Below are 27,410 nucleotides of genomic sequence, written 5' to 3' on the forward strand. Positions count from 1 at the left end.
CCCTAGCCCCGCCCCCTCCCTGGCCCCGCCCCCTCTGGCCCCGCCCCCTTCCTAGCCCCGCCCCTTCCTGGCCCCGCCCCCCTCTGGCCCCGCCCCCTTCCTGGCCCCGCCCCCTCCCGCAGCGCCGCGTCCCTCGCGCGCCCCCTAGCGGCCACCGCCCCCCCCCGCCGTCCCCGGGTCCTCCCAGCGCGCGACGCTCTAGGCGGCGGCCTCCGGACTCGCTGCTCCCGGCGGGCCCCGGCCCGGGCTGGGGGTGGGGGGGCGGCGGTGGCGGGGCCCGGCCCGGTCCCGGTCCGCAGCCAGGTCCCGGCGGGCCGGGCAGGGGCCGGGCCGGGCCGGGGGGCTGCGGCGGCGGCGGCAGGCAGCGGGGAGCGGTGCCGAGCTCCGGGCACGGGCCTCAGCTCCCGGACGGCGAAGCCGGGCAGCGCCTCAGGTACCGAGCGGCTCCGCGAGGCGCTGGGGGCGCTGCCCCCGGGGGTCCTGAGCCCCCCCCCCCCCACGGGGTCATGAGCCCACCCTGGGGGTCCTGAGCCCCCCCCCCCGGGGTTATGAGCCCCCCCCCGGGGTCCTGAGCCCACCCTGCAGGGTCCTGAGCCCCCACTCGGGGTCCTGAGCCTACCCTGGGGGTCTTGAATCCTTCCCCGGGGGTCCTGAGCCCCCCCCCCACGGGGTTATGAGCCCACCCTGGGGGTCTTGAATCCTTCCCCGGGGATCCTGAGCCCCCCCCGGGGTCTTGAACCCCCCCCCGGGGGTCCTGAGACCCCCCCCCGGCCCCCTGCCCCTGCCCCACCCCTTGCCCCCCCCCCCCAAGCCTCCCAGTTTACCCCTTGCCCCCCCCCAGTGCCTGCCTTGGCCCCCCCATTTTTCCCCCTCAATGCAGCCCCCTTGTGCCCCCCCCCCCACGTATAGCCCCCTTGTCCCCAACCCAGTGTCCCCCTTGTGTGTCTCCCCCCATTGTGTCTCCCCCCATTGTGTCCCCCCGCCCCCCCAGGTATGGCCCCTCGTGTGTCCCCCCCAGTGTAGCCCCCTCGTGTCCCCCATTGCGGTCCCCTTGTCATCATCCCCCAGTGTAACCCCCTTGTTGCCCCCACCCCTTGTCTCCCCCTCCCAGTTTCCCCCGTGTCCCCCCCCAGTATAGCCCCTTGCCCCCCCAGTTGCTTCGGGGGCTTCAGGGGCTGGGGGGGGACGCACGCTGTCTCCAGGCTGGGGTCTGCCCGAGCAGTGGGGAGGGTTTTTGGGTTTGGGGTCGGTGGCTGGGGCCTCCTTGGAGGTCTCACGGTTAATTTTTATTTTTTTTGTCAGTTCTTCTGCTTGTTATCGCTTCCCAGGCAGGGGACAGGCCCCCAGCCTAGAGCCCCTGCAGGGGAGAGAGACGGAGGTGTTGTGGGGGAGCTGGAGGGGAACGGAGAAGAAGGAGGCAAAGGCAACGTGTTTTCTACAGGATTTTTTAAAAGACTGATGAGATGGGAGCAGGAGGGCAGAGGTTGTAGAGGCCAAGGCCCCCCAGTGACCAGGTTAGGCGGAGCAGAGGGGAACCTGGTGCTAAATTATCGCTCAAATCCTGGGAGTAAATCCCCGCCGGGTGCAGGGCGCCGCACGGAGCAGGGCTCGAGGTGCTGCTGCTGCTGCTCCTGGGGTGGCCGCAGGGAGCGAGGGGCAGGGGGCAGCCGCTGGGTTCGTGCCCCAGCTCCTCCAGCGCGCCCAAAAGGCAGCCCTGCTCCTCCCCGAGAGGGCTTCGCGGGGTCCGGGTGCTGCAGGGAGTTCCCGAGGTGTCGGAGCTGAGGCAAGGTGACCCGGAGCCGCCCAGGAAGGTCGCCCGGGTTGCGTTTTGGTGTCAAAACCAAAGCGGGACCCTTCGGTCAGCTCAGCCCCGTCCCTCCCACAGCGTGCGGTGAGAGGAGCCCGAGAGCCGCCGCCTAACGCGGAGCGGGTGGTGAGGCAGCTCCTGGCGTGGCAGGGAGGTTTCCAACAGCCTTTTGGTTTTCTTCACTGGAGCGCCAGGCTGCGTGCCCGCATGGCTTTATCCTCTCGTGCCACGGATGGAGACGTCGCTAGCTCTCGGTGCCAAACAAACCGCGGCACCCTGCCGCGTTATCTGCTGCTGAACCCAGTGCCCTGGGTCCATTAAGATCGCACCAAGGCTCCCGTTTATTTCCTCGCTGCTAGGCGTGTAATTCCTGCGCGCTTCATACTTGCGCTTCCTGTTATCAAGGAGAGTTTTGGGGCGTTTGTTGCTTTTTGTAGTCCGAAACAGACCAGTCGTTGTGTTTGCTTTGCTTTTAAGGCCGCTTGTTCTCCGGCCCTTCAGGGCCTCCCATGGAACGAAGGCACCTTCACGCTCCTAAGCAGCAGATGCGTGCGATCCCTCGTGTCCTCGCCGCTCCCTGCTGTTCGGTGTTACTGCTGCGACTGCAGCCGCTCTGATAAGCTCCTCTCCTGCTTGGGGTCCCAAAGCCAAGAAGTAAAATGTCTCATTTGAAGGTTTTCTAGCTGGCATTTCTTCAGAAGTTGCGTGTTGAAAGCACTCGCTGTTCCCTGCCCGTTGGGAGGCAAATGTTTTCAAGTCCAGTGTCTGCGCTGAGCTCTTGATAAGTTTGCTGGAAAATTGGCACAGCGAGCAAAGGAGGGTAATTTGCACTGTCTGTGCAAAGCGTTTGAACATCCGATGTCTGCTTTAAGCCTGCTGTGCGTTTTAGGAGCAGTATGTGCAGAATTATTCCCTATATTCATTCAAGTGCAGGTAGCTACAAAAAAAAACCAACAACACGTGCCTTCCTTTCCTTGGGATATTTGAGGATAAATTCAGCGAGACTTTCCCTTCCCCACATGCTTATTGTTCCCTGGTTTACTGATCTCTTTCATTGTAATTTCCTCGCCAGGTGGAAGATGGGGCAGTTTCGCTCCTGCTCGAGGTGACTGACACCTGCTCGCCATGAAGTCCCGAAGGAGATAGAGGGACAGTAGTGGGAATTTCCTCTCACCCTATAAAAACACCCAAACAGTTGCCTAATGGTAAGAAAGCTGTTATTTTTATTACTATTACTATTATTATTATTAGACTTACATTACCCTGTGTCTAGTAACCGAGGAACACACTGCAAAGTTCTCAAAGCACAAACGTTTGAGATCCAGACACGCTGAGCTGTGTAAAGGAGGGGGGAGGAAGGTAAAATGCTGCTTGTTGGGAGAGGGTGGGAGGAGTTGGCCTGGAAATGTGATTGTCTTCTGTTTTGTGGCCTTTCCCCAGGGATTACCTCTCCTGCTGACGTCATGGGGAGCTGCTGCAGTTGTCTGTGCAGAGACAGCATCCCAGACAACCACCCCAGCAAATTTAAGGTAGGTTTTGGACCCCAGCCCCATTGCAGAATCTGGCAGGGCTGGCTGCTAGCAAAGCCCAGCATGGGTCGGACTCCAGGCATAGAAGTAACGAAAAACTCTGCTCCTGCAGATAAGTCTTCCAGCTGATAAGATTTGCAAATACGTTGCTGATTTATTGTATTATTGTTAAGCATCCTCTGCTGCAAATCTGTTTGTATTTGCAGTAGAAATTTCCCCTGCACTGAGATTCAGCCTGAGCAAGGAAATGGAGAACTGGAGAGAAACCTTTTATTGCTCAGGGCTCTGTTCCAGTGGCTTTGTTGAGGCACATCAGCTGAACTGCCAAGCGCACAGTCTCCAGGGCTGCCGGCTTGGCGCCTTGTGCCAGCCATGAATTCATGCTCTCGGCTGAGATAAAGTCATCTCAGTAACTGGAGGGGGAATCCGTGGGAATCACAGGACCTTTGCGGGTGGCCGTTTGTTTTTTTAATGTCTCCCATCGCACCGAGTGCCTGGCTTCTGCAGGTAACGAACGTGGACGATGAAGGCAACGAGCTGGGATCTGGGATCATGGAGCTGACACAGACGGAGCTCATCTTGCACACTCACAAGCGGGACGCGGTCCGGTGGCCCTACCTCTGCCTGCGCCGCTACGGCTACGACTCCAACCTCTTCTCCTTCGAGAGCGGCCGCCGCTGCCAGACGGGGCAGGGTGAGTGCTCGGCTCCCGGGGGAAGGAGCTCCGAGGCTTCTGGTCCCCGGCAGCCGGGCTGAGCCGATGCTCGTTTCCTCCCAAATTCCCACATCTAACAAATCCACAGGTCCTTCTGCAGCCTCTGTTCCCCCAGAACACCAGTGGGCACGCACATGCAGTCTTTCCTCCCAATTAAAACACTTAATGAGAGCTCTGGACTTGGTCATAAATCTCACAGTCTCATTTTGCTAGTGCGTTGGCACTCGAGGTAATTAGTGAAACAGGATTGAGCTCAAGTTTCCATTGGAGCACATCTAACGTCAGGGAGAGCGTTAGTTACCCGGTCAGCTCCAAAGGATGCACAGCCGCGGTAGGAGGGGCTGCTGGACGTGTTTCAGCAGGTCCTGGGAAGTGCTTTCTGCGAGACTAAAGCTTTGCCGAGCATCTTTGAGCTCTGGGAGTAGCTCTGGGACGTCAGCTGCACCTTTCTGCAGCCCCCCTGCTTAGCATTTGACTATTTCACAGCTCTCTCAAGTGCCTGTCAGTAGCAGCAGTTGTTTAAACGCCGTTTGGTTTTCACCACGTTCTCTCTGCTTTGGTTAGCGCTGTTCCTCCTGACTGCTTTGTATTTTGTGTCCGGCAGCGCTGCGTGATGTAGAGGGAAGGGACTTGTGCGTTTTACTGATTTTATGCACGGGGATGCTGTGCATAGAAGAGGGAAGTGAGTCACCCAGGACTGGGTGCCAAGTCATCAGCACCGGGAGCAGACTCCAGTTTTACTCTGGTGCCTCTTAGTTCCTCCACCAGTCTGTCTCTTGCTTTTAAAGAGCTGAGCGTTTTCCTGGCACATGCGTCCCAGGAGAGGGGGGAAAAAAAGTTTGTTTCCTCATTCTGTTATCGTGTTTGTAAACTCCGTATCCAAAAGGACTCTGCACGACTGTTTGGTGCCTGTGGAGTACTGCACAAATCTGTAGTGCCGTATGCTCCTTTTTAAGATTTATGGAAGTGGAGCTTTCCTCTCCTGGCATGGCGTGCCAGCGATGGGAACTGCTTGTCTTCGGTCGTCTGTTTTGCCTTTCCCAGGATCAAGGATTAGAATTCTGCTGTCGGTGCTTTTTGGTTTTATTTAGACCCAAGGAGCGGTGATAAAGCTGTTTGCTCTTCGTATCCTAGGACATTTTTAGCAGACACGCACTTACTCATCGGTCTTAATGCAGACAGAAGTGAGAGGGATGGCACTGTGCTGTGATGAGTTCTCCCTTCCTTGTAGGATTTTTTCTGCTACATTAATTTTATTTGGAGGATTGCTTCCTGGTGCCGCTCCCCATCTTATATAAGGCAGAAATAGCTGGGTTTTTTTGGCCAGAATGTTTTAAACATTATTCTTTGGAGTAGCAGCAGCTGTTGCCATGCCGTCCTCGTTGCTATGGCTTTTGTGCGTGTGTGTGCGTGCCAGCTTGGGATTGGCTTGCTCTGCACACACCAGCTCTGGTTTGGGCTGCTCGTTTGGGGAGACACTTCTGAATTTGATGCGTTTCTGAAATGTGACGTGCTCGGCCCTCCCTCCCGTACGCACTCCACAGGGCCCAGCTCAGCCTCGACCAGTCACTGGAAATACTTTCCCGTGGCATTGAGAATTGGCCAGGGTGCCAAGTGAGTTAAAACGGAAGATGAGAGCTGAAACAAGACTGGTTAGCCCATCCCTTTTCACACCTCTGCTCATCTAGGAGTGAGTGCCATAAGTTAATTGGGGCGCTCGCTGTTTTTCTTGTAAGAACACATCATTTGGTGCGATGATGCTTTAATCCACCGAGTTATTGGTTGGTCTCCTGTGGCTGTGAGTTGCAGGGGTGAATTATGTCAAATCCAGCAAAAGAAACCAAAACTGCCCGCTCATTTAGTGCGCAGAACTATGTTTTCTCTGATTACAGCAGGATTGCTTTCTTCGTTTTCTGACCCTCCTCCTTGCTACTCCGCAGGGATTTTTGCCTTCAAGTGTTCCAGAGCGGAGGAGATCTTTAACCTGCTCCAGGACCTGATGCAGTGTAACAGCATCAACGTCGTGGAGGAGCCGGTTGTCATCACCAGGAACAGTCACCCCACGGAGCGGGAGCTCTCCCGGACCCCCCAGGCACCCAGCAGTAAGGCTCCTTCGGTCTGCGGGGAGAAGCGGGTGCAGAGACGCGGGCGATGCCTGCGATGGCTCGTGCCAAAGTGCCCCTTGCAGGGCACGGATATTTCCCGAGTGCTGCCTCGCTGCTGGCCTGTGTCTTTATACCCGTGCGCGCCCCGTGCAGCGGGTTTATTTTAAGGCCCCACTTGTCTGCGATGTGGTGTTTTGTTCCCAGGGAAACGGCAACAAAAAAAAACCTCTGGTAGCCAACCAGGTTGTCACCCTTTGGTTGGTTTTCGTCTTCCCCTGGCCAGCTGATTCTGATTTAGAGAGTGCAGCGAAGAGGCCAGCTCACTGTGAAAACGCAGTCTGCTCTTTTTTTGTACCAAACTGATGCTCTGACTGTCCGCCTTTGTTCTTTCCCAGGTCTGGGGTACACCGTCCCAGGATTTCCCAATGGATTTCACAGCTTCTCTGGAGAACCCCTGTCCTACTCGGCAGCCCGCCACCCCTCCGTGAGCAGCCTGAGGCATTCCTCCGTGGGTGAAGACTCCACTCATGCCCTCATTGGGCCTGACGAGCAGGTAAACATGGATGTCCTGAATTCTGCTGTTTGCAAGCAACGAGCTTGCTTTGCTTCCAGTCCTGTGCAATGCTTGGTTTCTCTCACTCCTGCTCAAGGTCCTTACTCAAGGACCCTCAGGGGATCCTTGTATCTTCACCATCCTTTTTCTCCTTTGCTTCATTTCGGTCTCAGAGACTTCTGCTCTGATGCTTCACTAAAACAGGCATTCCACTGAGGTGGGCTGATTGGCGTCCTTGATGCCCATCTGTTCACTCACTTGACAACTATTTAACAGCAGCACTTAGCTTGGGAGTCTGTCATATGTCCTTATCCGCCAGCTATCGCTGCAGCCCCTACACCGATGTGCAGATGTGTGCCCGAGTTCGGGTTTGTTTAATTTTTGATGATCAGCTCTTTATTCTCAGTTTTAGAAGTTAAGATTTTCCCTCCATAATTCATCTTATCTCAGCCACTATCAGAGAAGCCTGTGTAGGGGTGAGTGCTGCCGTATATCCCGTGTAAGGAGCTGAAGGAAACGTTTTTCAGGTGGCTTTGCTTCTTGTTCTGTACCACGTGCATCCGATGTGAAATAGATGACGTGTATCTCCTGCAGTCGGACTCCTTTTTTTCTCTCCCTCGGCCCACAAATCCAGACTTCTATGTTTTGCTTCCCCAAATCTTTTCAACTTCGGAATGTTTTTCATCTCCTCCATCACCACTTTTCCCTGTCGCTTTCTCAGCTCCTGGCAGTTGCTTTGCCCTTGCCTCTTCTCTTCTCCCTTCACTGTCCCTCTGCTTCTCTCCTTGCAGTCCCACACCTACGTGAACACGGCCAATGGTGATCAGGAGCCGAGGGGCCGACACTGTATGCACTCCTTGCCTGAAGCCCACCCTCCTTTCCCTCATAGGAACCGCAGCTGCTCCCTCGAAGACCGCAACCCCCAGGTCTTTCTGCAGCCGGGGGAGGTGAAATTCGTGTTGGGCCCCGCGCCCAACTACAGGCGCATCTCTCGGCACCCCCAGGAGTGCAGGACCCACTTCTGCGCCCCCAACAACAACAACAACGAGTGCGAGGGTGAGTGCCCCTCGCCCCAGTGCGTCTACGAAAACGTCAACGGCTTGCTGCCCCCCGGCAGCTCGTCCCTCTGCCGGGCCGGGCGCTTGAAAGTCCCCCGGGAGGACGCGGGCTCAGCCGGCTGCTCCCAGCGCAGGGCAGCCTTGCTGCACTACGAGAACTTGCCCTCGCTGCCTCCGGTGTGGGAGTGCCAGCCGCTCCGGCGGGGCGAGGAGGACGCTGGGGACGCGCTGACGCCTTCCCCCAACGGCTACCCCGAGGCTGGCGAAGAGGATCCCCTGCAGAACTACATGAACTCGGAGAGCACCGCGCTGCACGGGGGCAGCAGCCTGCGGCGCGGCGGCTTCCTGCCCAAACCCCGTCGGGGCTGCGTGCCCAACGTCTTCAGCTTCGATTTCCCCCGGCCCCGGCTGGAGCAGCCGCGGCAGCTCAACTACATCCAGGTGGAGCTGGAGGCTGAGCCTCGCAAGGGGCACGCGAAGCCCCCGGCCCCCTGTGCTGCACCTCCCGGTGCCCACGAAGCCCGCCGGACGGACTCCTACGCCATCATTGACCTCAAAAAGACAGCAGCCATGTCCAATTTGCAAAGGGCCCTGCCGAGGGATGACGGGACTTCACGGAAAACTCGACATAACAGCACTGACCTGCCTCTGTGAGGGGCGCTGCCGAGTGCGAGCACTGTGTTGTGGCTTTGGTACCTGCCCTTCAGCGTGACTTCCATTCGCCATCGCCCTCCGCTTCCCCGTTACCCCATTTCCTGGTGTCATGGGATGGGTCCTGCAGCTGATGTTAAGGCTAGTCTGTCCGTCCGTCTTCCCCTCCCCGTCTCTCCCGTGTAGTTTGTTTTATAAAGCCTTACGGGATACTGGAAGCCGCCGTGCGGAGGTGAACAGAGGGGCAGGAGGCGGCAGCAGGAGGTGGCGCTGCGCGGGTACCGCCTCGGACAGGGCCAGCTCTGATTTCCCGGCAGCTCCGTGGGCAGCGCAGGCAGCCTGGCTGCAGAGCCGGGGCACGGTGGAGAGGCGGTTCCAAAAACGAGGTGCTGGGGGAGCTCCACGGCAAATCAAGCTCAAACCCATCTCCCGTGGGTTTCACAGCTCCGGGGGCAGCGAGCTCTGCGGTCAGGCCACTCCAAAGTCAGTCTTGCCTTGTGCTTTCCGTGGTCCCTGACACCACGGGAGCTCATGCTGCAGTCTTTCCCCCCCCTCAGCTTGCTCCTTTCTCCCTCTGCACTGCTTCCTTGAAGCTCGCAGAAGCTTCTCGTCCTTCTGGCCCTTTCCCAGATTTGATTTAAATTGGGCGACTCTAGAAATTAGTAGAGGAGGAGACACAGCCATGGACGCAGACACTGTGATCACACAAACCTCATTTCCTGAAGACGCCCTGCTTAAAAAGAGGAGGGGAAGACTGCAAGGATGAGAGATTGTAGGTTTGCGATAGAAGCCTTCAACTGTACCGTACACTGTTTTGATTTTTAAGGGTTCTTTTTGGTGGCTGTTCAGAAGTGCCGTTGACTTGTTGATTTATTTATTCGTTTATTTATTTAATTATTTATTAAATGCTCTTTTGCATCCCAGTGGTAGTTGCCAAAACCGGTGCCAATACGAAACGTGCTTGCTCACGCGCTCTGCCTGGGGTCTCCAATGGGAGCTGGTGGCTTTGCTGAGCTGTGGCCAGGGAAAAGAGCAGCTGAGAATCAATTTTTTTTTTTTAATTTAATTTTATGTTTTTTTAACTGGGATTCACTGCCACAGGGTGGGTGGGTGGGTGGGAAGCGGTGGGGGAGACGTGGGAGTGCGAGCAGAGCTGCAAGGCAGCTGAGCTTGGAGTTGTATCAAAGACGTTTCCACCACCCACGTGCCTGGCTGGGCCCATGAGAAATATTTGATCTGTGTTTCGAGTGAGCGTGCCGCGCGTTTCCTACAACTGCAGCCTTGGGAAGGGCTGAGTTTCAGCTCTCGGGTAAACTTGCGGCCTTTGATGTTGGATTTTTCTGTTGACACCGGGGCTGAGTTTGAGCTGAGCTGTCAGGCCTCCCTTTGAGGTCCCGTGTAGGGTCTGTGCCCCTCTCTGGGTGGGGACGTGCCACCGCCCCTCTGCGTGGTGACGCTGCAGCTCAGTCCCTCCCTGTGTCCCTCTTTGCCATTGCGAGCCGCTTCTGCGAGGCAGAAGCGCTCTGGGTCGCTTTGGAGTCCCGCGTTTCTGCTCTCCGTGTTCATCTCCCTCCCTGGGATGCGAGCTGAGGGACGGAGCGCTCGTTCGCCGAGCCTTGCCGTGTCCTTGTTCCCAAAGCTTTCTGATTTGAAGTCGGAGAGCCGCTGGTGCGAAAGGGGACGGAGCCTGGTTGTCCAGCCGTAACCTGCTTCCGAGGGCCACGGGCTCGATTGCCGTATTTCTGAAGCTCAGCCTGGTTTTCGTGCGGTGCTGTCATGCTGGAGCGGGACCCTTTTGGGAGCACGGGCACGTGGCACGCAGCTCGGAAAGGCATCAAAGTCCGGGTAATGCCGTGCCCGTGTCTGCACAGCGCGGATTCCTTGACTTGTTTATTGCACTAGAAATTCAGAGTGCACCACGTGCTCATATTCAGTGATTTTTCCTTTTTTTTGGGAAGTTCTCGTGTTTGTCGCCCATTGTTTTCTCCACTCCAACCCTTGAGTGATTTATAACCGAAAGGAAACCCAAGTCATATATTTTTATATGTATGCCAAATGACTTTATTTGAAGGGAAAAGGACAAGTAATGTATTCCCCTAAACCTATCAACCTTTCATTTAAGGAAGCGAGAGAAGAAATTGTTTAACTCTATGTATTAAAAAAATTAACTGCATTAAGCCTTAACCAAACTACTTAAATAATTCTAATTATTTTTCTAATTTCTAAATGAGAAGTGTCTAATCTGTAAGCGTCGCCCCCGGGACAGCTCCAGCGGCTCTGACCCCGCAGCGCAGTGCTAGGGAGCCTCTGCGTGAACCTGCCTTCACAGCGTCACTGCCCCGCTGGGAAATGCAAAATACTCCCCAATTTCCCCCAGAAAGGTTAAAAAAGATGAAATGTTTCACGTTTACGTGGAGCACGACGGCAGGGCCAGGTCTGCAGGCTGGGGATGTGCAGTTGGGTGAGGGCTCGTGTGTCCGTCAGCCTTGGGGCGCCTGGTGGTGGCACCTGGTGGTGGCACCGCCTGCTCCCCGTGGCCGTGGTGGCCCCCAGCTGCGTGTCCCCCCGGGATGGGACGTGCCCGGAGGTGTCGGGAGGAGCACGGCTGCATTGCTGGGGGCTTCTTGCCGCAGTCCCTCGAAGGGTGGCTCAAACTAGCTTTGGATTTGGGAAAGCTGGCCTTGATGTTTGGGTTGCTGCCGTTCACGTCCTGACGAACTGTGCTGTCTGGCTTGTGCCTCCTGGCCTCCTCCAGCGATCCCAAAGCTCCCCTACCTCACAAGGACATCAAAAGCTTCTGCGAGGAGAGCCCTGGGCAGCGTGCACAGCACCCATCTTACTGCCGGTCCCCGCCAGCATCCCGCACCCCAGCACCCCGCACCCCCTTTACAGCTGCACCTATTCAAAGGAGGAAGGAAAAAAAAAAGAAGCGTTTTCTCGTCTTTAAGGAAGAACTGATGTTGGCTGCTTTCAGAGAATCGTATTCCAGTGGGCACCTCGCTTCTCCGTCCTCTGCTTCACGCTGCGGTATCGCCACCTCCCCGGAAGGCCTCGGGGATGAAAAGCTGGTCACAGCCCATTGTTCGCAGTGGGTTTGTTTAATGTTTAAGCAACTCAGTGGGAAACTTCATGTGGGCAACCAGGAAACCGAACGATGTTTTATTATGGCTTTCAGGGTGTGCATCAAGTTCACGTGCAGTTGATTTTTCTCATTTTTCTTTGCTTTTTTGGAAAAGTTCACTAGAGCAATATCTGCGTTACATGACCCGGACCCTTTCGTAACTTCTTACGCCTCAATTTTGCAGGTGGTGTGAAGGTGCAGGAACAGACTGGAGTTGTTGGAATGCTGAGGCAGTAGTTCTTGGGGCACTGGGAGCAGAAATGTTACTATTTTGGGTTTCTCCCTGGTATTTCCACCTGTGTGGAGCTCTCCAGTGTCGCAGCTTCCTCTAGTGGTCAGACTTGAAACGGTTGCAGGAGGAAAAATCAGTGTGAGGTGGGAAGGCTGGGGTGTCTGAGCTGGTGTTTTTTCATTCCTTCAGTTCTTTGATTTGGGTGTTGGGCAGTAGGGATCCCCACTGGGAACTCCTTGGAGTCATTCCTTCTTACTGTTTTCTTTTGGTTGAAAATTCTGAAATATGCTGTATCCTTATGGCACTTTGCAAGGATGGACCTCGCAGGTCCTGCTTTGAGCCTTACGCGCGAGTTTGCTGGACTTTCCCAAGGAGTGCATAGACACGTGCGTGCTCACTTGGGTGGGAAACAAACCAGGGCTTACCGACAGCTCCTCTTGTCCCACCAGCCATGGTGCACCCCCCGCAGCGAAGACGGTCTCCACGGAGCAGAACCCCTCACCCTTTGTGGTTGCGTCCGTAGATCTGGATTCAAGATTGCGCGATCCATCCGGGGCTCTGTGCCTCCAGCTGACGGCGCACAGTTGGCTGGGAGGAAAGGAACGAGTGGGCGTACGTCTGAAGCCTTCTCCAGCACCGGTCCCCGAAGCTGAGCGAAGCCCTGAGGTCATTTAATTCCCAGCTTGGTTCTGCAGGTGGGTCCCTCGCCTGGTGCCCCTTGTGCCCAGCTCTTCTGTCCGTGGATGGGAACCTGGAAAACGGAGCAGTGCGCAGGCAGCTCCGGGGTTTGCTGAGACTTGCTTGGGATCCTAAGAGGAGGTTTGGGCAACAAAACAAAGCTGGCCGGGGTAATGGGGACGAGCTGGCAGCCCGAGCCTGGCTGCTGGATCCTGGGCTTTGCTGCTCGGTGGCTTTGTGTGGCTCCTGCTGGAGGCTGCGGTGCTGCTTCGCTGTCCTCTGCTTGTAGGATCGAGGTTTAGGGGACGACTGGGGAAGCAGGTGTCTGCTGTGCAGCGAGGATTTGACTGTCTTAACCTTTTAAAGTGCTTCTTGTTTGAGTTCTGAGTTAATCAACCAGAGTTTTTCCCCTGATATTTCTTCCCTGGTGACTGCATAAAGAGGTCTTTTACCCTTCCCTTTCCCAGGAACCTGTTGGGAGGTGTATAGCTTCTCATGGCTCCCAGTCGTTGTTTATTGTGGGAGGGTTTTTCATTTTGTTTTCTAATTCTAACCCCTTTTTATGTGCCTGCTTTTCCCGCTAGGGAAGGAGGTTTGATTATTTGTGAGCTGTATCTGCCTTACAGGGAGGGGGTGGCAAAGGAGAGGCTGGCTTGTGAGGGTTAAGGGATCAATATTTCTGCAGAGTTTGATTGTCTCAGTACTAAGTGTCACTTTTCTTACCTAAGCCATGCTGTCCTCCGGGACAAAACCCAAACCCAGCTTCAGCTCCTGCTGTCTTTATTTCCAGCGAGCGTTTACCGACCAAATACCTCCGATCCCCAGGACCCTGTCTCGCACCAGCAGGGCTCCCACCTCGGGTTCTGCTCCGCGTCTCCTTTCCCCGTGCCTCAGTTTCACCGTGGCAAAACAGGGAAGGTGGTGGCGACCTCCTTGGTGTGCTGATGCCTGTGAGATCCGAGGGAGAGCGCTGCGGCAGGGCTTGGTACTACGTCCGTATGTTCTCTTAGCCATTTTCTCCCCAAATCGTTCCTCTGTCCCTCCACGTTACGCTGCTCAGCCCTCGTGGGTCGTATTTTGACTGTGAAGTATCATTAACGAGCGATTGTTAATGAACGCGTTCCCTCGTCGTGGTCCAAATCCAGCTTCCAGGGGGCTGCAGCCAGTCTTTCTGGGAAGTTTCTCTTTCCCCCAAACGTGGCTCCTGGTGCAATGCTGTGCACGGGTAGCAGAACAGGTTCAGATTCCTGTTACCAAACAGGACCAAAGGTTGAATACGTTAGGGGAAATCCCGAGAGCTTTGAAGTTGCCAATTACAAGCCGGGGTATAGAAAAAGTTAATTCTTAAGAAGGGGCCTAATTTGTTTTTCTTCCCTAAGCGAATGTGATTTTCAAGTCGAAAGACCCAGATGCATCCGTGTTATCTCGAGCTCTTCTCCCCCGTGGTTCTCCGTGTTGTTCCTTGTACTGGTGTCTTTGATACTGAACATTTCGATGCGGCAGAAAAACGAAGGTGCTCTGGGGCTCTGGCCACTGGGGACTGGGTTGATCTTACCGGAGGGGTTGATCCTGCTGTGTAATTGCTTCTTCAGGTTATTCCTATGGATATCCATTCGGTCCCTCTTTATATTTCATCCGGGTGTAACCTTAAAGGCGAAGAACAGTAGCAGTGCTATGTGACCCGAGGAGTGCTCATGTCTTACCTTAACGTGCACTACGAATGTATACAGAATAAACGGAATATGACGATTATCCGCTGGTCGTGTCCTTTTTATTTAACATTGAACGTTTTGGGGGGGGCTGGGGTGGATGAAGTCAACTTTCTCCTGCCCGTGGCCCCTCCAAACCCTCCTCGTGTCCTGCAATTCGCCCTTTTCACCCTGGCGCCCGTGGGCCCGCAGCAGGTCTGGCTGTGGCATGTCTGATGTCTTCAGGACCAGTTGTTTTGGGAGCTTGATTTTTGAGAAGAAAGGAACAAAGCGGCTCTTTTGAACTAAAAACGACTATATTGAACTTGGTCACGGTTCTAAGAGGGAAATTACACACCTCTGAGCGATTCCTGTGGATGGTAACCCATCCCCAGCCAACCTTTTTACTAAAATACATTTTTTTATAGGTGACAATAAATGACGCATCTCCCATCATGACCAGGCACAGCCTTGTCCCTGCTCTCGTGGACTCCAAAGGTGAGACACAGGTTAAATAAAAAAGCAATTAGCTCCATGGGGAAGGTTTGGTCACCTCATGTCCTGGTCAGCCATGTCCTTTTTGTCCCCCTCTTGTTTTGGCCAGGGGGTGAACAGTTGCTGCTGCTTGTGCCAATCCTCGGTGATAAGATAACGTTGGAGTTAAAAAGATATTTTGTCCTTCTGATAATAAGCCGGGACACAAAATATTTGGCACGTGTTGTGTTCCTAAACCCAACTGCTGAGGAGGAGAGGGCTGATGGTGCAGACAGCTCCCCGCGGCCCTATTCCTTCTCGCTTTGCCCCGGCACCTCTCCTGCCCCAGGGAGGGGTAAACGTGCGTCCCAGGGTGGAACAGCTCCTGCTTACTGCTGGTGGTGGTCTAAAATGTCCTCTTGGAGAGGAAACCAGAAGGGAAGCAATTCAGTGAGGCTCTGATTAACAGGAAAAAATAGGGAAAAACTGCAATAAATTTGGAAAATAAAAAAACCTTGTGCACAAACAGGTGCCTTTCCGCCTCTGCTGGCTGGCGACCATGGGGATGCCTCTGTGGGATAACTTCATGCGATGTTTTTTTGAGCAGGGGCCGGAGCTTGGTGCAGAAACGTTTGGCTGAGGCTCTGAAACTACCGAGTCTTCAGCAGAATTTCTTTTTAGGGCACAGCCACCACCGACAGTTCATCGTGGACCAGGCTTCCACCGAGACAAGCAGGAGGAAAGCACGAGGTTGCCTTGGACTTTGACGTGCTGAACGTGGGCTGAACGCAGCGGGGGGATCCGTGCTCGCTGGAGTCCTGCCCTTAAGATGCCCTGTTTCCACCGGGGGTAGTGTGAGGTTTGGAGGGGTGGGATTTGGGGGGCTGGTGGGAACGAGGTGCTTCAGCTCGTGCTGAGCAAGACGTGGCTTCGCTCTCCGTGGCCGTGCCGGTCTCCCCTGGGCACGGTGCCTTTCCTTGGGTTCTGCCACCACTTGGTGCAGGGTGGGTTGGCCTGTTTGTCCGAGTTACAGCAAAGGAGAGCTAGTTGTGTGACAACATGCACAGCTTAATCCCTTGGTGCATGGAAGTCCCTCCTGAAAGCTCTTCCCCAGCAGGAGCCCGGTTAAGAACCACTAATAGGGCCACCCGCATCTTCCTAAGCGAGCAATCCTTTGTGCACGGAGCCTCCTCTGCAAGCCCGTGGGTTTCTCTCGTCCAGGGTCATTCTGGGACCTTCTAAAGTGCTAGAGGTAAGAGCTGGAATGGAAACAGGAGATAACACAACTGCTGATAACCCATGTTAGTCTTTCCGTCCTATTCCTGGAAACCGTTTTTCATTTCTCTCCCAAGGAAGTATTTGATAGCCCTATCGAATCCAGAAGGAGTTGGGTAGCAGCAAACTTGACTCTTGTAGGTTTGGATTATTCCCAAGAAGTCTTTCTTATCAGCTTTTTCTCGTTGTTGTTTTTCAAAAAAATAGCTTGTACGTACAATGGCATTAGCCACTGGTGTTTGACTTTGGAGTTTTCAAGATATTCCTTAGGGTTGTGGGAAAGTCTCCTGCAAATATTATGGGTGCGCTGATAAACCTCAGGCATGTGTGGATGCTGATGCAGGGAGATAGCGAGCGTTTGGGGTATAAAAGGGTGGGCTGTGGGGCTTTGAAGGTCTCCTCGGAACCTGCCAGCAAGAGAAGATCACCATGAAGTGGCTGCTCCTTGCTCTGGTGTGCCTGCACCTCTCCGAGGGGCTGCTGAGGTGAGCACGGAGGAACCTCGGTCGGGGTTCAGCTGTTCCCAGCGTTGTGGCAAGTCAGGAAGGGCGGCAGTGTGAAATGCGTTGGGGGTCTTAGGTTTTATCTGGGGCCAGGGCTTAGTATTGCTGAGTACTCTTTAGAAAACGGTCACGATGGGTTGGCTTTCACATTAAAAAAAAAATAATAAATCGTATTTCACAGTGCAGCTCGCTGTATCCCAGGGAGGTCATGGACAAGGCAGGCCTGATGTCAAACTCATTTTTCATTAGTTGAAGGGATCAGGATCCGAAGCCCAGGACTCTTCCCGTGGCCAAGACTGGGCCACTTCCCTCCAGGGATGTGCTGATCGGAGCAAATCTGCCTGTGGGAGAGGAGTCAGCCAGGGCAGGGAGGCAGAAAAGATGGATGGAGGAATAAAACTGAAGGAGCTGGAGAGGTGAAGGCTTGCTTCACAGAACACCGACCTGCTGACTTCTGCTCGTTGCGTGCAGGATTCCTCTGAAGAAAGGCAAGTCCATCCGGGAAGCCATGAAGGAGAAGGGCGTGCTCCACGAGTACCTGCGGAGGCACCGCTACCACGACCCTGCCTACAAGTTCTTCAACAACTTCTCCAGCACCTACGAGCCCCTGTCCAACAGCATGGATGTGAGTATCCATTAGCTGAAAATAAGGGAGAGAAGAGACGGGAGGACCGAAATGAGAAAAGAGAGGGAAGTTTGGGAAGTTCCACGTAGGACCTTGAACCCCACCGTTTATTTCGGCGGCCGTTCTCGTGGCAGCGTAGGAAAAGAGGAAACGTTTATGTTAATGCGGATGGAGCTGCTCAGCTGTGTACTGTCTTCTGTTTTGGAAATACACCGAAAGCAGCTTGTGGGGCACTGAGGGAAGGATCCATGTGCCCTGAGCAGCTCACAAACACAGCTGCTGCGGCCACGTCTGGGCTACCGCGGCGCCCACCGGGAGCTGTGCTTGGTGGGAGAGCCCAAGCAAAGAGCGACGTTGCGCGCCAGGCTCAATGTGTGCAGCTGTTTTAAACCCCCCTTGCTGGGAGCACGGTGGTGTGAATGATCAGTAGAGCAGAGCACTGACTCTGGCAGACCCTCCAGCCCCATGAAGCGGCGCTGGGAACCCCCAGTCCCGTAATGCCGGCGGGGCTGAGATTTAGCAAGCGCACCTCGTGGTGCTGTTTGTTGGCTGGGGATGGGATGGGAAGAGCGTCCCCTTTCCTCCAGATGTCCTACTACGGGGAGATCAGCATTGGGACCCCCCCGCAGAACTTCCTGGTGCTCTTCGACACCGGCTCCTCCAACCTCTGGGTGCCCTCCACCCTGTGCCAGAGCCAGGCCTGCAGTGAGTAGCTCCTGGGCAAGGGGTGGGTGGCAAAAAAAAGAGCTGAGGGTGGGCAATCCCTTTGGATCCTAGACTTTGGAGGCCCTAGTCAAGTTGGGGGGACGTTTCTTTCCACCGTTATCGTATTTAGGGCTTGCCTTACTGCTTGTTTTATCAAAAGCAGCCCCTGGCTGGAACCGTCACCCTTCTGCTTTGCTCTCCCAATCCAGCCAACCACAACCTGTTCAACCCCAACCAGTCCTCCACGTTTTCAACCCAGGACGAGTACTTCTCCCTGCAGTACGGAACGGGCAGCCTCACCGGCATCTTCGGCTACGACACGGTCACAGTGAGTGACACCGTGGCGGGGGGAGCGCGGGGCGCCCCGGTCCCCTGTGTGCCCTTGAGATGGGAGTGCGCACCTGGAAAAAAAACAGCTTGATTGCTTCTGGGGTTTTCCCTTGGGAGCAAAAAGCGGGAAATCTATTGCTTGGCTCTAACAGTCTCTTATTCTGCGTAATACATTGTATTTGCACTGATTTTGGCTCGCCGCCCCGCTGCGTAGCCCGGTGTCCTGCCGCCTCCTGGGGTCCCGCTGCGCTGGGCTGTGCTCTCAGGTGAGCTCTGCCCCTTTTCTCTCCATCCCTAGGTCCAAGGCCTCTCCATCACCAACCAGGAGTTCGGCCTGAGTGAGACCGAGCCTGGCACCAACTTTGTGTACTCCCCGTTCGATGGCATCCTGGGGCTGGCCTTCCCTTCCCTTTCTGCCGGCGGTGCCACCACGGTGATGCAGGGCATGCTGCAGCAAAACCTGCTGGATTCCCCCATCTTCAGCTTCTACCTGAGCGGGTAAGGATGCGCCCCTTCCCCTTTTTCCTTCCACCTTGTGCTGTCTTCGTGCTCTCCAGCAATATTCTTTTTTTTTTTTTTTTTTTTGTTACAAACCTCATGAAACCTTCAGGAGGGCCTGGAAATTTGTGCTTCGTTCCTGCTCTCCTCCCTGTTCAACCTTTTCCGCTCCCTGTTCCACTTGCTGGCACGCACCACGCTAGCAGCAGGCTGCTGTCAGCGGACGCCGATGGCTGCAAATACCCGAGTGTGTCCCTGTGCCTTCCTCCTGCAGGCAGGAGGGCAGCCAAGGCGGAGAGCTCATCTTCGGAGGCGTCGACCCCAACCTGTACACGGGGCAGATCACCTGGACCCCCGTCACCCAGACCAGCTACTGGCAGATCGGGATTGAAGAGTAAAATGCTGCTTTCTTCAGCTTCCTCTAGCTTGTCTTAGATCTGTGGCCACAAGGGGAACCTTTCTGTCATCTTTGGTGGCTTCAAAGATTTCAGATTTTAGGCATTTTGGGTCTCTGGGGTCTAATCCTCACTCTGCTTATGTATAATCAGAGAAAACCAGACTTTTAAACATGCGGGTTTTGGAGATAAAATTCAATCATTCCTCATACACTGTGCTCCCGTCCTGCGTTCATCCTGCAGCACGTCAGGGCACGTTTCACGAGCAGCTTGTCTTCTCCTTCTGCAGCATCTCCATCGGTGGGCAGAGCAGCGGCTGGTGTAGCCAGGGCTGTCAGGGAATCGTCGACACGGGGACCTCCCTCCTCACCGTCCCCACTCAAGTCTTCACCCAGCTGATGCAGTACATCGGAGCTCAGGCTGACGGCAACGGCCAGGTGAGACCAGGCTGGGCAAAAGGAGGACTAGATAAAGGGGTTGCATCTGTCACAAGCAGGCAGTTGGGTTGGACGGGCATTGGAAATCCAGTTTTTGCTGTAATTTCTGCAGAGGAAATGATGGGTCTGATAAAATTTGCCTCCCTGGGTTCGGGGGTGGCAGCTCGTGCTGGGAGCCTGTCACCCGTGTCCCAGCAGACGCTGAGCCGTGTCTGCACGGAGCCCCCCGGCTACAAACCAGCCGTGGCATTCTCTCTCCCTAGTACGTGGCGAGCTGCAGCAACATCGGGAGCATGCCCACCCTCACCTTTGTCATCAGTGGCACCAGCTTCCCCCTGCCTCCCTCCGCCTACATGCTCCAGGTACGGCATCTCGCTGCCTGACGGGGTCTGAGCCGCAGGGGATGAGGCTGGAGGGGGGCACGGCGGTCACAGCCCTGCTGCGAGACCCCCTTCAGTGGGGGGAGCTTGGAGCTGTGAATTCGGAGCTTTCCAACACGGATCTTTCCTCCCACCAGAGCAACAGCGGCTACTGCACCGTCGGGATCGAATCCACCTACCTGCCCTCCCAGAACGGGCAGCCGCTGTGGATCCTCGGCGACGTCTTCCTGAGGTCCTACTACTCCATCTACGACATGGGCAACAACCAAGTGGGCTTCGCCACCGCTGCGTGAGTGACCCCGGGTCCCGCGCTGACCCCGTCGCTGCTCGCCCCACGCCCCAGCTCCTCGTGTCGCCACGCGCTGGAGCATCCCCTTCCCTGCAAAGCCCCCTTCTTTTAGACACCTCTGTTGGATACGATTTTATTTCCAAAGGGCACTACAAAGAAATAAAAGTCCATAAAAATAAGATAAAGCATTTGTGCTTTTTTTTCCATGATGTTTATTTTTCTTCTTTTTTGGTACAAGCAAGCCTGAGAATATTCTCAGACTCGATGAGAGCAGATGAAAAGAGAGGTCACAGCCAACTTTGCTGCAGGCAGACCGTTCAGAGCAGCAGCAAACTCAATGTTAAACCAAGCACGAGGGTGTTATTTAGCTAAAAGAATCTTAGAAAGTGGCCAAGCGTCAGGCAAACGAACATCTCAGGCTTGAAACGCTTGATGATTACCTTCTCCCCTCTCCTCTCCCCTTAGGTCCGATGCCCCTGCCCTCTCCAGCTGAGCCTCTCCCAGCCCAAACCCGCAGGCTGGGGAGGACGGGGTTGGCCCAGGTTTCTGCTCACCGATGTTCATGATCATTAAAACTAATGTGCTCTCATTTTCTGGGACAAACAGCAGCATTTTGTGGCTGGGCAGAGGCCTGGGAGCTGGGGTGGCAAATTGCCTCGGAGCTGGGACCGGTCACCTCTGCATTTCTGCCATCAGTAGGGCAGAGCCTGGAGCAGACCAGGAAATTCGGGGTGGTTGGAAAGGTCTCTGCTCACGGGGGAGGCTGGCTGCCACTTTAGAGCCATTTCCAATCTGGTGCAAGGCTCTGAGAGCTTTTGTGAGGTGGTGGATGGGGGATTGGACTAGATGATCTTTCAAGGCCCCTTCCAATCCCTAATATTCTGTGATTCTGTGGTAGCTGCCTCTTTAGGGGCTGGTGGTCTGTTGGTGGAAGGGGATTTGCTGGCTCGTGTCGAAGATGTCTGTGCCCTCAGGGTGGCCAGGACGTCTGCTGACGGCTCCTCTCTTGCTGTTCTTGCACCATCGTGGCGGTGCGGCCGTGGGGTTCTGCTGACTGCTCTGCAAGGACGGCTCCTGGGGCGGGCACGGCTCATGGCTGAGCTGGGATGTTGCATCAACGCTTTTGGAAAGGAAACCAAAAGTGAGTAGAGGGACGTGGTCAGAGCCTGGTGCAAGGAGATGCCCCGTGCCCAGCACCGCAGGTGAGCGCTGCCCCGTGCAAGGCTGCATGGCCACCGAAGTCAGAAACTGCAACCCCATAATCTGCCTAAATCCCTCAGCAAACAAACCCCATCTAACATTTTTGGGGTCAAAAAGTGCCAAAAGTAGAATGTTTGTGCGTGCTGTAGAGGGCACCTTATTCCTTTGTCTGTTGGCAAGCCCGAGTCCCCGTGGGGACCTGCAGATAACACTCGGTATATTGACGTTTTGATAACCGATCTTTGCTTTCAGCCAGAATTTGCTTTTTATCCAATCTTAATAAGTTGATCTTTCTATCAATCCTGCTAGCAAACAAGATAATTGCTTTACTACAGTCTCAATATCCAGCAAAGGACACGCGCTTCCTGGTTCTCCCGGGGGAGTGAAATATGTGCACAGCGCCGACACGGGATGAGCGCCGCGGTAGCAGCAGATAACGGAGAGCAGCAAAGAGCCGGGCTGCTCGGCACAGGGTCCCAGGGGGGCACGGGGTGCTGAGCTGTGGGGGCATCGCCTCCAGGCTGGGTTTGTCTTGGCCGGGCCCCGCTGTGGCTCCTGGAGGTGTCCTGGTGCTGTGGGCGAGTCTGCGGGATGGCACAGGGACAGGGCAGGGTCGTGAGTTGTTGTTTTCAGCTGCAATCTGCTCTGCATAAATCGGTTTTTAGCACGGGGGATGCCGGATGCCACGGAGAGCGGTTACATAGCTGTGGGATTCCCTGCCTGGTTATCCCCCAGTGGTTGCTAACGGGGTAAAGCATCGTGCTCAGCAGCTGCTTGCGCGCTTCTGGGCAGATTCACAAAAACACGGAGGGGTCAGCCGCCCCCGTGGGCTCAGTGGGGACCAGCTGCCCTGGGGTGACATCCCGGTGTCACCCGGTCACGTATCACCACCTGTGTTCCCGTAGGAAGCTCCATAGGTGTGGCTTTACACAAAACTTCTCAGTTTTCCTGCTGCCAGGAAATATTTAGGTTACAACCGAAAACATTTTGGTCCATTTGCTGCGTTTGTTGGCCATTTGGGAGATCTGTGTTTGCGGGTCTCTTGTTTCACAGGGAAAAAAATTATAAAAAAAAAAATGCAAACCAGCAATTTCCTGACCTTCAGTGCCGGGGTGAGGACCCCATGTGTGAAACTGCATCTTCATGCCCCAGAGCTCTCCCTCCGCAGGGCGTTAGCTGTCCCCGAGGCAGGTAGCACAGCACCTGCTTTTCAACCCAGGATGGAGGCCCATCCATTATTCCTCATGTATATATATTTTATCCGTTGTTCCTCATATATACATATAATTTTTTTAAGTGATTTTTGTCCTAACCAGGGTGAAAGCAGATGGAAACCGGCTGGACTTGGACAGCGAAGGACTGTGAAGCTGCTGAAGGAGCGGAGAAGGACGGAGCAGGAGGCAGAAGGGTGCTGAGGCCACCTAGGAGGAGGCACGAGAAGGAGCCTCGTGGGCTCACCGAGCCCCTGGGTGGGCAGCAGAGCCCTGCAACGGGCTCTGGAAAAGCGTTGGCTCCAGCACCCGCTGCTCCTCCACGCCACAACCTCCTCGTGGCGGAGCTCGGTGTGCCTGGGTGGCTGAAAGGGAGGCAAAAGAGCACCGAGGTTCCTCCCCGCGCCGCGAGCTGTGAGCGCCTTTGTTTTGGGAAGGGTGGAACAGGTTTGAGAGAAAACGGCTCCAGCGTGCTGACTTTTTGATAACTCCTCTCCCCGCTGCGATAAGAACCGGCCCCTTGGCCGATGGCGATGCTTTGATGTGGCCACTGAAGGCGCGAGTCGCTCTGTTCTCATCTGGGCGCCCCGCTGAGGATACAAAATTCCCCAGATCCTTGTGGCCCCAAATACAAAGAAACCCTTCAAGCCAGGGTTACAGGTTCTGGTAATGGAAAACAGAGGTCAGCAGATAAGGGGGGGGTCACTGCTTGCCACTATAAAGCCAGGAGCCCGGGTGGCTCACCCAGCCGCTGCAGCCTGCGGAGGGGATGCGCGGAGCCGGGGGTGCCAGCACCATGAAGTGGCTCATCCTGGCCGTGCTGTGCCTCCAGCTCTCGGAGGGGCTGGTGAGGTGGGTCTGCGGGAGCAGGGAGAGCTCAGCGAGCAGAGCCCGGCCGGGTTTGTAGCCCCCCGTGTGCTGTGCTAGCCGAGGACAAGGTGTTTTTGTGCGCATCTGGCCTCGTGCCTCGCCATGAGCCATCGTTCTGCACCAGCAGCAGCCCAGAACGTGTCCCTGGCTAGGAGGGGACCCTGGAGAAGCGCCCAGCAGCCGAGCAGACGGCTCATCGATCCCAGAGGAGGCATCATCTGAAAATGTCCGGTCTCCTGATTTCCTGCTTTTAAATTTATTTTTTATTTTCCCCCTCTGTGCAGGATCAAACTGAAGAAATACAAGTCCGCACGGGAGGCGATGAGGGAGGCGGGCGTGCTGGAGGACTACCTGAAGGAAATGAAGCACGACCCAGCCAGGAGATACCACGTCAAGCACAACTACGTTGTGTACGAGCGGATAGCCAGCCATCTGGATGTGAGTACACGTTCCCCCTTTGCTTCCAGCTGTTGGAGCAAGCTGTCCGCCCGTGAGCCTCCAGGGGCGTGAGATTTCTTTTTCTCTCACTCTTTCTTAAGCTTCTGTGTTAGATTTTAGAAACGTTTTCTCCCAGCCTGAAAAGCTGTACTTTTCTATATGCAGCAAAAGAAATATTTCGTATCACTTTATCTGGGAGCAAAAGCAGGGTGGCCGTTCAGTCCCTTCCACCTCCTTTGCTCCTGTAAGAGTCAGCCTGGGTTTTCCAGCACCCCTGAAAAGTGCTGGGTCCCAACACGGGGCTGGGAGGTGAAAGCCTGTCCCATCGCCGTCCCCGGGGCCGTGGGGACATCCTGCCTCTTGCCCGCAGTCCTCCTACTTCGGGAAGATCAGCATTGGGACCCCCCCGCAGAACTTCCTGGTGCTCTTCGACACCGGCTCCTCCAACCTCTGGGTGCCCTCCACCCTGTGCCAGACGCCGGCTTGCAGTGAGTACCGGCAGGGGCGATGCTTGCGTTGCACAAAGCCCCCCCCCAGAGCACAGCTTAGTCCAACCACATGGGAAAAATCACAACGTCAGCCCCAGAATTATCCCTACTGCCTTTCTGGGGCTTTCTGAGGACGCAGAGCCCTTTTCCTTTATGTGGCTGGCTAATGATGGTGTCCAAATCTCTGTGGCTGCTGTGGGTGTCCTCAGGGTGCTGAAATCACAGTGCCGGTGCTTGGCTCTCCGTGGATGGACGGAGGGGAGAGCAGAGCTGCGGCTGGAGGAGCTGGTGCCTGCTCGCCTGTAGTTCTCATCCACTGTCATGCGCCGGCTGCGGGCAGCCACGGGGATTTAAGAGCTCACACTGGGAATCTGATGGGGTTATGATCACCATGGTCATTCCCTCGAGGGGATGCAGAGAAAACAGGGATGCAAAATGCCTGCCTTGGAAACAGCCGCAGGGCAGATCCCCAGCCCGACCTGCTCCCTCCTGCGGCCCTGCCGGTGAGACCCCCCGGTGCGATACCGGGCGGTAGCATCCCCAGGAGTTCCCTCACCTCCTCTCTCACGCAGGAAATCACGCCAAGTTCAACCCCCGTGCCTCCTCCACCTTCATCAACAACAGCCGGACCTACAGCCTGTCCTACGGCAGCGGCTCGGTGACGGTGATGCTGGGCTACGACACGCTGCAGGTGGGCACAGCCCTGCTCCGGCTGAGTTCCCTGATGGAAAGAGCCTGGGGGGGCGGCTTCAGGGCAGGTCTCGTGTCTTGTGTAGACAATATTTGCACAAACCAGGTCCTGAGATGGGTAGGACCAGCATAAAGTGGTTATTGCGCCCTTCAGTTACCCAACTGGGGTTTTACCTTTTTAAAACCTGATCCCTAGTGGTTTTGCCAGGTGCCCGGTGATGTTTTCACCAGCTGTGGGCTTGCAGTGTGCTCTCCGGGCTTGCACTCTTTGGGTTTGCACCATCACGGCTGAGGTGGCATCCCCTTCCCCTCCAGATCCAGAGCATCAAGGTCAGAAACCAGGAGTTCGGGCTGAGCAAGAACGAGCCCTCCCTGCCTTTCTACTATGCCCAGTTCGACGGGATCCTGGGCATGGCTTACCCCTCGCTGGCCGTGGGAGGGACGCCCACCGCGCTGCAGGGCATGCTGCAGCAGAACCAGCTCACCAAGCCCATCTTCAGCTTCTACTTCTCCCGGTAAAACCTGCCTGCATGTCCCACATGCATGTGGTCCCTCTGACCGTCCCCACGCTGCTTCCTTGTGAATTTACCCCTTGCTGATCCGTGCGCACCGTGGCTCGCTCTCTGCACCTCTAACCCCGTTGCTTCCGCAGCCACCCCACCTACAACTACGGGGGGGAGCTCATTCTCGGAGGCGTGGACAGGAGGCTGTTCACCGGGGAGATCGCGTGGGCGCCGGTGACCCAGGAGCTGTACTGGCAGGTGGCGATTAACGAGTGAGTTGCGTTCGTCCCCGACGGGCATCACCCACTTGGGAAACCCAGCCCCGAGCCAAGGGCTGAGCTTTGCATCTTGGAGGCTCCCAGGCTTTCAGACCCAGCCGAGACAGGTTGTGTTGCCGGTGGGTGCTTAAAGCGACATCTTTCCCCCTTTTCTCTCCCCAGGTTTGCCATCGGACAGTCGGCCACGGGCTGGTGCAGCCAGGGCTGCCAGGCCATCGTGGACACGGGGACGTTCCTGCTCACGGTGCCCCAGCAGTACCTGAACAGCTTCCTGCAGGCCATGGGCGCCCAGGAGACCAGCTACGGCGTAAGTGCTGGGCCTCCTTCGGAGGCGGGCACGGAGCAGGGGGGCTTGCAAATGAGCCAGAAACCCTGGGTTTGAACAGATCCTGCAAAAACCCTGCGGCGTCTGCAGAGCACGGTGCTGCAGGCAGCCTGGTGCACGGCCAGGGCGCTGCGCAGCGCGGGCCACCTCTCGTGGTCGGTGTTGCTCCAGCCCTAAGTTCTCCATCAACTTAAACTCGCCGTCACCCTAAGCTCCCCGTCACTCTAAGCAAGCTCTCCATCACCCTAAGCAAGCTCCCCGTCACCCTAAGCTCCCCATCACCCTAAGAAAGCTCCCCGTCACCCTCTCTCCCCAGTATGCTGTTGAGTGCAGCCAGGTCCACAACTTGCCCACCATCACCTTCATCATCAACGGCACGTCGTTCCCGCTGCACCCCTCTGCCTACATCCTCAACGTATGTATCACCCAGCGGCCTCTCCCTGCTGGGTCCCGAAGGGAAAGGACCTGGTGGGTTTTTTTTGGGGGGACAGCGATGCTCTCCCTCCCTGTACGAGCAGATCCCACCCAGCTGCAGGGTGCTGGTGCTTTCCGAGGCCCTGACTCCCCGTTACTCCCCCTTGCAGAGCAATGGTTACTGCACCCTTGGGATCGAGGCCACCTACCTGCTCTCCCAGAACGGGCAGCCGCTCTGGATTTTGGGTGACGTCTTCCTCAAGGAGTATTACAGCGTCTTCGACATGGCGAACAACCGCGTCGGCTTCGCCCCATCGGCAGAGAGGAGGGGGCAGTGAAATCCAGCGAGCCTTGCTGGAGTGCTGTGGGGTCCCTTCGGGCCTTTATGGTCCCTCACGTGCCCTCTGTCTCTCCAAGGTTTCTGCGTGAGATTGTTCTCTGTCTCCCGTTGCCAATAAACCACGGCACCTGCAAGTGCCTCTGCGCTGCGTTTGCTGAGCGAGGGCTGGGCGCCAGCTGAGGGCTCGTGCGTCTCCAACAGCAAGCAAAGCGCTGTGACACGCTTCTGGGCAGCTTTCTGCAAAGTCAGCATGGGGAAAGCAGCAGGAGAGCTGTCCCTGTTCAAATCCAGTGCTCACAGCACGCTGTCTGCCCCCAGCAGCTGACGGGACAGAGACTCAGCCTTTATCCGCAGGGAATTACTGAGCACGTGCTTGGAGGCAGTGCTGCTGAGCTCCTGGGTGCAAAGGTGCCCAGCCTCTCCGTGAGGCTTTGCAGCTCAGCTGGGGGGTCTTAAACACACGTGGTGTTGGTGTAAAACAGCAAACACAGCCCCAGGGAGAGGAGTTCCCCAAAAGCCAGCTCTGCCTGGTACTGGTGCAGCTGTGCGTGCATGTGAGCAGCTGGGGACCGAAGAGCCGAGCCCCAGCAGCGGGGCCGGGTGCT

At 55.9% G+C, this 27,410-nt stretch overlaps 3 protein-coding genes across 5 annotated transcripts; all 3 read left to right on the forward strand.

The window, feature by feature from the left end:
• Window positions 1-245: 245 nt before the first annotated feature.
• Window positions 246-14,201, forward strand: FRS3 (fibroblast growth factor receptor substrate 3). The gene is made up of 7 exons (XM_083812717.1): window positions 246-433; window positions 2,880-3,012; window positions 3,248-3,336; window positions 3,844-4,030; window positions 5,992-6,153; window positions 6,552-6,709; window positions 7,501-14,201. Exons 3-7 carry the CDS (start codon window positions 3,271-3,273, stop codon window positions 8,419-8,421), a joined length of 1,494 nt encoding a protein of 497 aa, XP_083668843.1. The 5' UTR covers window positions 246-433; window positions 2,880-3,012; window positions 3,248-3,270; the 3' UTR covers window positions 8,422-14,201.
• A 137-nt stretch (window positions 14,202-14,338) lies between these two features.
• Window positions 14,339-21,263, forward strand: LOC310887144 (gastricsin-like). Its single transcript, XM_083812718.1, has 12 exons — window positions 14,339-14,635; window positions 15,293-15,460; window positions 15,729-16,371; window positions 16,861-17,014; window positions 17,602-17,719; window positions 17,929-18,047; window positions 18,348-18,547; window positions 18,822-18,941; window positions 19,232-19,379; window positions 19,643-19,741; window positions 19,897-20,048; window positions 21,023-21,263. The coding sequence occupies exons 3-12, from the start codon at window positions 16,316-16,318 to the stop codon at window positions 21,195-21,197; spliced, it is 1,341 nt and encodes a 446-aa protein (XP_083668844.1). The 5' UTR covers window positions 14,339-14,635; window positions 15,293-15,460; window positions 15,729-16,315; the 3' UTR covers window positions 21,198-21,263.
• On the forward strand, window positions 21,144-26,927 carry LOC310887145 (pepsin B-like; the record flags this gene model as incomplete). Of its 3 annotated transcripts, none has more annotated exons than XM_083812720.1 (9): window positions 21,144-21,250; window positions 23,614-23,767; window positions 24,138-24,255; window positions 24,828-24,946; window positions 25,261-25,460; window positions 25,598-25,720; window positions 25,889-26,033; window positions 26,368-26,466; window positions 26,636-26,927. In XM_083812720.1, 9 exons carry the CDS (start codon window positions 21,228-21,230, stop codon window positions 26,801-26,803), a joined length of 1,149 nt encoding a protein of 382 aa, XP_083668846.1. In that variant the 3' UTR covers window positions 26,804-26,927. The 3 variants fall into 3 exon arrangements, with proteins under 3 accessions (XP_083668846.1, XP_083668845.1, XP_083668847.1); XM_083812721.1 differs by lacking the exon at window positions 21,144-21,250 and adding an exon at window positions 23,229-23,311; XM_083812719.1 differs by having other exon boundaries at window positions 26,368-26,828.
• Between the last annotated feature and the right edge of the window lie 483 nt (window positions 26,928-27,410).

This window comes from Anser anser (genome assembly GCF_964211835.1).
Source record: "Anser anser genome assembly, chromosome: 27".
NCBI classification, from domain to species: domain Eukaryota; kingdom Metazoa; phylum Chordata; class Aves; order Anseriformes; family Anatidae; genus Anser; species Anser anser.